Source organism: Fukomys damarensis, unplaced genomic scaffold (genome assembly GCF_012274545.1).
Source record: "Fukomys damarensis isolate Sample0158 unplaced genomic scaffold, DMR_v1.0_HiC HiC_scaffold_26, whole genome shotgun sequence".
Classification (NCBI taxonomy): domain Eukaryota; kingdom Metazoa; phylum Chordata; class Mammalia; order Rodentia; family Bathyergidae; genus Fukomys; species Fukomys damarensis.
The window spans coordinates 4,359,274-4,369,256 of record NW_022900938.1 but is presented as its reverse complement, the minus strand read 5'-3'; the positions used below and the strand labels follow the sequence as shown (position 1 = coordinate 4,369,256).

Genomic DNA, 9,983 nt, shown 5'->3' with positions numbered 1-9,983 from the left:
CTCCCCCCACCCTCCTCCTCCTCTTCTTCTTCCTCTTCTTCTTGTTCCCTGAAAGCACCACGGTGCCCCTTTATGGGCCGAATTCTGTGGCAAAGTTCTCCCCTCAGAGCCTCCAATGGGGGCTTGAGGCAGACGAGGAGCCTCTGCAGCAGGAATCAAGCAAGAGCACAGTGGTGAGGACTCCTGACCCGGAAGCCCTGGTGCCCTTCAGAAAAGGGGGACTGTGAAGACCCAGGGAAGGCGGCCTCCTCCGTGGGGATGGACCATACCCTTCATCCAGCCCCTGAGGGACAAACGCCATCTGTGCCTGGGTGGCAGACCCCAGATCTCTGCTGTTTCCGATGCTCCGAGCAGGGTACTTGACTTCAGCAGCCCTGGCGCTCACGCGCCCCTCCTAGCACTGCCTGACACCTTTCAGCTCAGCTCTTCCAGCCTGTCCCGCGAGAGAAGGAGAGAAAGCATCTCACGCCTGCACCTCATTTGCCTTCTCTGAGCACCAGTGGGTAATCTTACCTCACAGAGACAGAGATGTAATACAGGAAAAACCTCTACAGTTTTCAAGCCCTTAATAACCGAGCTCTGTAATCACCAAAAGGGAAGAGTACAGAAGGAAACTGAAGCTGAGCCTGCTTCTGAAGCGGGCGCAGGGCCGGAGACTGAGGCTCGCGGGGCTTTTGTGTCCCGAGCAGCAGCCAGGATCTGTTCACCAGCAGTGACGAAATGAGCTTTGGATGAAAGAAAGTGTTTGATCTCCTTTCAGCCAAAAGTCTTCCCTTCATCAGCCCGTTTAATATTCCAGAAGGGTTTTCTTTCCTTTGACATCCTAAAGGCGTTTGTACTCACAGCCTACAGAGGGCTCTGGTGGGCGCCTGGAGATGCAGGGCTGGTTCAGGACACGCGACAGCGGCTCCCCGGCCACCACGCCGACTGCACCCTCCTGCCAATGCTGTCCACTTCGCTCCCGCACCGCGGGTTCGGGTCCCGGCCGTGGGTTATAAGAGTTGTAGAACACACAGGGTCGCACCTTTCCTTCTCTGTTCCCAGGTTGTACGCATCTGCCGGACCCCAAAATGAGACAAAGACGAGCTCCCCGAGAAGAGAGCCGTAGGAGGAGCTTCGCCTCCCTGAGCCTGCAAACGCCTCTTCCACTGGCTGCTCTGAAACAGGCGAAGCAAGGTCCCCATCTGGGAAAGCGCCTCTGACCCTGGGAGGGCGCCTCAGCACTGAGCAGGCGGCCGGCTTCTCACAGTCACCTCCTCGATGCCCAGACACGGGGTCAGGTCCCCCCTGGGCCACCAGCCCTGCTGGAGGGGAGAGGGTGACCGACAACGCGATGCTGACTGGATTTGCGGAACCCTCCCCGCACGAGAAAGGCAGAGTCCCAGAGAAGCAAGAAGATGAAAGAGGACAAGGACCGAGGGCCGACTTGCCAAACAGGACAGAAACACCGAGGCTGGGGCCTGCTGAGCACAGGACAGACTGCGCGGTCTGAGCAGAGTGGGCTGGCGGGAAGCGAGGGGCCCGGGGACAGTGCCGTTCGCTGGGTCCCGGCTGCCACCCTCCACGCTGAGCCCTGGGGGCCGCCTGCTTCTCCAGGCAGGAGTTGGGAGGCTGCGCACAGTGTGCGGAGGAGAGAATTTCTCCACGGGAAACCGGGAAGCCCTGGAAAACAGGTGCTGAGCTGTGTGAAGGAAATACATAAAGAGACCAATAGAGAGAAGAGAAAAATATACACTCTGTGTTTATAAAGGATACGCTAACTCACGTTTCACATTCTCGGGTGAACTCTTTAAAAACCTGCCCCTGATGAATGGATACAGGAAATGCGGTCCCTATCCATAACGGAATACTACTCAGCCAAGAAAAAGAGTGGAATCTCGCCATTGATGACAACACAGATAAAGGTGAATTCATGGTGTTAACTCTCATAAGCCAGGCACAGAAAGACAAGTACGGGAGCCCTCACACACATACGTGGGGTCGAAAAGGGTAACTCACAGAGCTGAGAGGAGAATGGTGGTCACCAGGGCTGGAGAGTGGAGGATGGAGGGTCGGGCGGGGTAGGCAGTGGACACCAAGTTGCAGCTAGTGAGACGTTCTGCAGCTGCTCACAGTAAGGTGACCTCAGAGGAAGGGCCCTGCCGCGTGCTTCCGAAGGCCAGCCACAGCTGGGGTGTAGCTCAGTCCCAGAGTGGGCCCTGGGCTCTGCCCCCAACACTTAAAAAGGAAAGGAAAGGAGGAAACTTAAGGGCCGGGGAGGCAAGGCTGGGGAGAGGCTTGAGGGTGCTTCTACTCTAAAGAAATGTAATCATTTGAAGACAGACACGTTCGACCTGACCTAAACATTATACAACATATTCACCTACTAGAGCACAGCATAACACCACAGAAGCTAGCACAGTTATTATGCTTTTATGGATCAGTTAAAAAATAAAGGCAGTCAGGCCTGGTGGCACATACCTATCATCTCAGCACTCCGGAGGCTGAGGGAGGAGGATCACTGTGAGCTCAAGACCAGCCTGGGTTACATAGTGAGTTCAAGGCCAGCCTGAACTACTTAGAAAGACCCTGTCTCAAAGAAAGAGAATTTAAGAAAGTAATTTTTTCAAATGTCTTCTATTCAATCAGTAATCCACTTAAATTACTTTAAACCTCTGACAAGCTCAGGAACAGGTACTTAGAGATTCTACATTTAGGCGTTAGCTTGAATATATTACATAGCTCCCATATGTGCTACCAAAGGTTTGTTACTCACAGAGACAGATATTTGTGAACCCAAGAATGACACCTCAAGTGTGCTGACATCCCTCACTAAGCAGTGTTCTCAGTCCTGCCCACCTTCACCTAAACTTTTTTTGCCAGTAGAACCTGATTAGAAACCCTGCATCTAATTTTATGATGTTGAGCTTTGAAATTAAACAGCATGAATCAGAAAAATAAAATTTAAAGAATTTTATAGCTCAGACTCTGATATTGATTCAGGAACTGTTTAAGCTATTAGGTAAAGACCATGCACTTAACTACTGAAGTCTTTAATATTTCTGAGCATAAAAAGTATATCAATGTACTGATCTTGAATTTTCATAAACGCATACTAAATAAACAGTTCGGCTAAGCAGATTTTGACACTGATCCTCCAGATTCTGGGGCTGCAGAGATGAATAAAGCCGTCAACCCACCTTCAAACTGGTCAAACTCCAGAAGCCTGGTAATAAGTAATTGTACTGTTACGTGGGGAAGCAATAAAAGAATTCTGTGCAAGAAGCCAGAATAAAATCAGGATGAGAAGGCTTCAGAGGAGATGGGTTTGTGATCCAGACTTTGAAGGCTGAAAAGATGATTAGAGTGGAGAGGAAACAAATGATAAAGGCTTCAAATATGGAGAAAGGCAAAGAGACGCAAGAAAGAGGTGATAAATGTATGATTGCTGGGCTGTAACCTTGATGCTGCTGTGGGTCTGGCAGCTGGATCTGACTCGCCTTGTGATCACACCTCAGGCAGTGACAAGCACGTAAACTTGACAGGCAGGTCAGCGTTTCCTCGACTGCAGACAGGGAAGCACGATGTCTATACCCCACGGAGTACTACTCTGCCCTGAAGAGAGACAGGTAGGGTTCATTTGTAAGAAAAGTGATGCACCATGAGCCCATGGTGTTAAGTGGAATGAATCAGACACACAAGCTTAAATATCACACGGTGTCTCTCACATGAGAAACCGAAGTACAGATAAATGAAAGAGCAAAATATAAGATAGATCATAGGAAACAGGGAGATGGAGTTTTGCAAATGGAAACAGGAGCAAGGGATGGAAGATGGGGGCGGGAGGGGAAAGAAAATGAAAAAGAATGAAGACGTGTTAGCACATGCACCAGCTGTCCACAAGGAATGTGACCACTGTGTGCTGCACACGAGGGCTAATAGCAGCTGGGTGTGAGGATGCAGGCCTATAATCCCAGCACTGGGGATGATGAAAAGCAAAAGCAGCCAGCAAATTCCACGTGGATTGAAAATAAAGATGGGGGTGCTTTGTTTTGTTTTCGCTTTTTTTGTTTGTTTGGGTGGTTGTTGTTGTTGCAGTTGTCGCTGTGACGATGGGTTCATCTCAGGCTTCACACATGCCAAGCACATGTCCTGCCCCTGAACAGCACCCCACCCGGGGCCACACAGGTTTGAAAGGGTTCCGCCACGTGAGCCTTTGAAAATGTAGCCAGAATCTTACGTTCCAATAAATACAATAAGCCCTGTAATTACCGTTCAGCAAACCGTATCTTCATGTTTAGGTATCTTCCCATCGATAAAACTTCAGTCGTTCCATAAATGCCAGTTAGTTTGGGTTTTGTTTGCTGTAAAAAGTTGGTATAAAAGTATAATTGATGATATAGTTGATTGCCAGAAAATCCCTCGGCCAACAACTTTCGTTTCTCTACCTACTAATTTGTTAAATGTGCTTTTGCCAGAAACAGCCCCACAAGTTTCTCTCACACCATCAAACGAACGGTTAGATTACCCTCCTGGTTTCTAAAGACCAAGGTATCCGAAAGAGAGAGCTTGAGAGAGGGAGCCTCATCAAAGCAGTTTAATTTCCGGGTATAAAATTCAATCGTTTTATATTTTTTTAAATACCCTTCCAGATTAATTGGGATTTTTCAAAGCTACATCGACAGCGATGGAAACATTCTCACTTATTTCACCTTGGCAAAATGGAGACAGGTGCCGTGTAGTGTACGCTCTTGATTTCCGGTGCAGGGTGCTCTCCGTGCAGGGAAGGCTTTAGCGCAAAGCTCTCAACCTAATGCAATATTCTGACAACCTTCCTGCGCAGTCCCCGCGCTGACCGCTCCCAGATCAAACCCGAGAGGCCCTGGGCCCGCGCCAGCCGTCTCTCACTTTAGGTCGGAGCAATCCTTACCGCTTCTCTCCAAGTCAGAAGCCTTTAGACTTCATTTCCAGATTTCTTTTCCAACTTTGGGCTACTTCCGTCCATCTTCATGAGATTTTTTTTTTTTTTTTTTGCGGGGGGGACCAGGGATCGAATTGGGCCCTTGAGCTTGCAAGGCAGGTGGTGGAACCCCTGGACCAAATCCCTGGCCCGTGAGATTTCTTGTTTAACGAATGAGATTCAGCAGAGCCACGGTCTGATGACAGAAGAGAAGGGCTGGAGAGGACAGGATGGTGTGTGTGGGCTGAGACCTCCCCCTCCGGCCGCGCAGTCAGAATTACTCTCCGTTCTGCCCCTTTGCCAGCAGAGGGGCGAAGGTGTGCGGATGTATTTACGAGAGAGAAGACAAAGGGTCACAGCTCAGGGCAAGCCACTCGAGTGTGATTACCCTGGATGACTTCTAGGCGAACCCAGCCGGCTGAGGTAGCTTTCCAGGCGTGATCGAAATGTGTGGCAGATGTTTAGATTTCTTAAAAATTTTTCAGTGAAAACACATCGCCGTGAATCCCCCATGTAATACTTCCCCTCGTTTTGAAAGAGAATTTTGCAAGGAAAGGTTGCTCCTGTGGTTCAAGCCGGATTTGCTACAGGAAACTCCCTACTTGACATTTTTCTCCGGTCAACATGTCCGGACCGGCCCTGCCTCCCACACTTGGACGAGTCGGACCCAACTCCCACAGCGTAGGAATATCTTTGTCTCCGGAAGAGCTTTGCCATTTCACCAGAATGCAAATGAGGTGGACCTCATACCTTCAAGCACCCAGTGAGCCTGTTACCGGTGTTCTGTACGAGCCAATACCGTGGCTGAGCCCACTTGTTAATGCCCGTTCTATCTGTAACCAATGAATGTGTACCAAAGTTGCCTCACTTGAAATGCCCCCTCCTACAATGTGTATCTTGTGTTCAAGTGTGGGACGGGGCCAGTCTCCCCCCCGTGAATACAGACTGACCCACTGGTGTAATTAAACTTGTTGTTCTGTCTCCAAGGCTTGTGGTGTGCTTTCATCCTCCCGGACCAGCAAATACGAGCCATAAAAATCACACGGAAGCTGAGTGTGGTGGTGCACGCCTGTAATCCCAGCAGTTGGGAGGCTGAGGCAAGAGGATCACTGTGAGTTCGGGACCAGCCTGGATGCCTCGGTGTCCTGAAACAACTCAAAACGTTTCCCTGCGCAGTCATTTCGACTTGGGGAAGAGCCAGGGGCACAAGGTGCCAGACCCGGGGACCCAGCGTCGTTTCTACGACCTGCCTCTGTTGGGTGGCGCCCGGCGGCAGCAGCAGTCCCTGTAGTCTGGATCACACCTCAGGAGAGAGGACTCCAGATCTGCTCCAGAAAGCGGCTGCATGACGGGATGAGTGTTCAGAGTGAGAGCGGATGTTCTGAGGGGAGATCCTGGCAATGCACCGTCACTGCGATACATTTTCTGCTATAAATAGTCACCGTATATCTGACCACACTTGTTCAGTGGGCTCGCACAGAGTCTGTCTGGCAAACAGACCCTAGACTACAAATTATTCTCCCTGGGAACACACAGACAGTGGTGAGTGACAAAGGCCCACCCGGCGTGTTGCGCCATCAGGAGTCCTCTGGTTAATGAAATTTCAGGAAGCAGACGAGAGTCAAATGTCCTCTTCTGCACATCCTGTCCAGAGTAGGGAACTTTACCGAATGCCTCCCCTGTGCTGAGAGGAGGTGGGAGGTCACCAGAGGGCTCTAGGAGTCCCTCAGAGAGGAGATAGGAATTCACCTCAGGCCTAAAGCAATGGGATTCCTCAGAATGCAGGACTGAGTCTGGAAGGGGAAAACAGGCCTGGAGTGAAAATGTTCTCTTGGGGAAATAGAGCTGTTTCTTGAAGGTGCAGTTTTCTTAAAAGTACAATTTTAGCTGGCATGGTGGTCCATTCCTGTAATCCCAGCACTCCGGAGGCTGAGGCAGGAAGATCACTGCATGATCAAGGCCATCCTGGGCTACATAGCAAGGCCCTGTCTTAAAAAAAAAAAAAAAAAAAAAAAAATTTCAGACTGCTAGGTTTCCTAGGGAGATATTGTTTGCTTTTTCAAAGCCAGTGAGATGGACTTCAAAATTGAATTCCACCTTTTCTATTACCTAAAAATCTGTGCTGGGGCTGGAGCTTCTGGTAGAGAAATTACCCAGCATGCAAGAGGCTCTGAGTTCAAGCCCTAGAACCATCACCAAGAGAAAAAAGCAAAGCAAAACAAAACAGAATCTGACTCACTTCTGTGACTCTCAGACGGGAGATGAGGACCGGGGTGGCCCTGGGGCTCAGGAGGTGAAATCCCAGAGTCTGGGTTTGACAGGGGAGAGGACTTTGAAACCAGTCCAGAATCAAGGTTCCTCTTGAGGTTGGGATGGCAGTAGAAGAAAATAAAGACAGGCAGAAGGAAGATAAAAAAATGGTAATTTTACAATTTTAATAAAGAGATGCTGTGATTAAAAACTGCAGCTGCAAAACACAGATCAACCGCAGGATTTTTTATGCAATTGGAAAAACTGATTGTAACAACTGATTGTAACAAAGTAACCACTTAACAGATAACAATGAATACACAGCTGTGCGGAGGTGCGCTTTCCCTGCCCTGTAGGTGAATAGAGGCTTCCAGAAGAGCCAGCCGCTATGCTGAGCTCTGGAGATCTGCTCCCCAAAGAAACGCCTTAGCCAGTAATATCACAAAAAAGAAGTTTCTGCAAAAACATTCAGAAAATCGACCCAAATTCCAGAAAAATATCAAGAGCAGTGGCATTTGCTCTTTTGATACTTTTTTATTTGTGTCAATCCAGTTTGCAGCACACAGTGACCACATGCCTCTTGGGACGTAGGTCCACGAGCAGAACACAGCTCGATTCTCTTTACATCGCCTTCACAGCCCCTCCCACTCCCCTCCCTCCGTCTCTTGGTCTTCCCTTTTGCAAAAGATGAATTTCCTGGTTTTCTATTATCTATCCTTTATTTTGCTCTTCATACTTTGGTTTTTCTCATATAAGAGAAACCATGCAATATTTAAGCTCGTGAATCTGATTTATTTCACTTAACATCATGTTCTCAAGGTGCCTCCATTTTTCTACAGATGACTCGACCTTTTCCTTCTTTACAGCAGAGTAGTACTCCACCGTGTGAACTTACCAAGCTTTCTGGTCCTTGAGCCCTTGGCATTTGAACTATGCCCCCACCTGCCTTCTGCTAGCTTAGCCAGACAGAAGCTCTGCCCAGTGAGTGCCCCAGGAGCCCGGGACCCTCTCCCTTCAGCTCACATGGGGCACACGGGTCTCCCAGGGGGTAGCCACGTGCTCGTCCCGAGCCCCACTGACACGCAGCAGCCCGGCCACCGGGTGCCTTCCCCCACCTGGACCACAGGCCCCAACCCAGCAGGTGCAAAGTCCCTCAGGTGCACTCCGGGACAGGGAAGGGGCTCCTGGCCGGTCGGCAGAGTGTGCACACACAAGACCAGCACCTCGCACCCTGAGCTGGGACTCCAGGAGGAAGAGGCTGAAGTCACTGCCTCCTTCCGTGTAGTCCTGCGAGACCAGGCCTCTACCACAGCAGACCCGACCCTCAGTCAAACCATCCAGCGTGGAGTCCAGTCCTAGCAAGAGCTGTGGCCCAGCGTAGTGGCACACGCAGGTCATCCTGCCTCTCGGGAGCCTGAGGCAGGTGGGTCGCAGCAAGCTCAAGGCCAGCCTGAACTAGCATTGAGACCCTGTGTCAAAAAGCCAAAATAACAAAAAAGAACTGCCAAACAGTACATGTAACTTGCCATTCCTCAAACTCAGGGCCATATCATGGTATAGCAATGACGTCAGGAAGAATCTTGTAGAAATTAAATGAGATTTAAAATGTATACTGTCACAGGGAGCCCCAGCGGGCAGCGTGGAGCGGGAAAAGCTCACGCGGAGAAGGAAGCTGGCCTCCGCGAATGCTGCGCTGTCCCCGGAATCTCGGTGTAAGGTAGGAGGGGGGAGGAAAGCGGTCTGGGCCGGCTGGGGTTGCATGAAGGGACACGGGACAGCCGGCCTCAGGGACCCAACCTGGCGACTGCCCGCTCTCACCCTCACGCCCCGCCAAGAGCCCAGGCACCAGCGCCTTAGGGAGGCGCCCCAGATCCCTCATGAGGATACAGAAAGCGGCTCCTCCGGATGGCCCAGCTGAAACTTGACTTTTACAGTGGAGAAATGTGAGTGAAACAAAGCAGCATCCTTGGGGGGTCAAGGGCCGGCACGGGGTGGGCGGGGAAGAGGAGGAGGGAAGTTTCTCAAGATGAGATGTCTGTCAGGATGTCTGTCTCCCCCTAGCTCCCCGCCGGCTGGTTCCTTTCAGCCGCAGCCTTGACTTTGACCTACTATGTAGGGCATTCGGGTGTTATTTTGTTTTGTTTTTTGTTACGTGTGACATCGAACCCAGGACCTTCACACTGAGCTACATCTTCAGCCCTTTTTGTGTTTTATTTTTTTGAGACAGGTTCATATTGAATTGAGCTCTAACTTGCCATCCTCCTGCCTCAGTCTCCCAGGATGCTGGGATTTCAGAACTGCACAGCCCTGGCTGGCTAAGCATTTAGGTTTTGACACTTCTCTGCATCTTTGGGTCTTTAATTCCTTGTGAGGGCTCTCGTCCTGTGAGACACGTAAACAGGTGACCTTTTCTCCTGTGACTCTGTCCTGTGTCAGTTAAATTTGCAGCCCTGGTCAGATAACACTGAGAGGGCACAGATGAAATTTTGCTTCCCCTACACCCGTACCAGTGGTACTCAAACTTCCTTCTCAAATCTTCCTAAAGGCCAGGTGTAGTAGTGCATACCTCTAACCCCAGTGGTCTGCGAGCCTGAGGCAGGAGGATCACAAATTTAAACCCAGACTGAGCAAACCTTGGTTTAGAGACAGGGTCTCACCATGTAGTTCAGTCGGGCGTTTAACTCACAGTGATCCTCCTGCCTCAGCCTCCTGAGTACTGGGAGTACAGGCGTGCACCACCATACCCAGCTTAAGCAATTTAATGACTTGGTGAGACCCTGTCTCAAAATGAAAA

At 50.2% G+C, this 9,983-nt stretch overlaps 1 protein-coding gene across 1 annotated transcript in view; it reads right to left on the bottom strand.

Annotated features, from left to right (window-relative positions):
- Window positions 1-5,656, bottom strand: part of LOC104867571 — a 25,668-nt gene extending 20,012 nt beyond the window's left edge. The window contains exons 1-2 of the mRNA XM_010631991.1: window positions 5,542-5,656; window positions 844-1,736 (exon numbers count right to left, since the gene is read on the bottom strand). Coding sequence (XP_010630293.1) covers window positions 889-1,736; window positions 5,542-5,656 — 963 coding nt within the window. The 3' untranslated portion in view covers window positions 844-888. The remainder of the gene's footprint in view (window positions 1-843; window positions 1,737-5,541) is intronic.
- Between the last annotated feature and the right edge of the window lie 4,327 nt (window positions 5,657-9,983).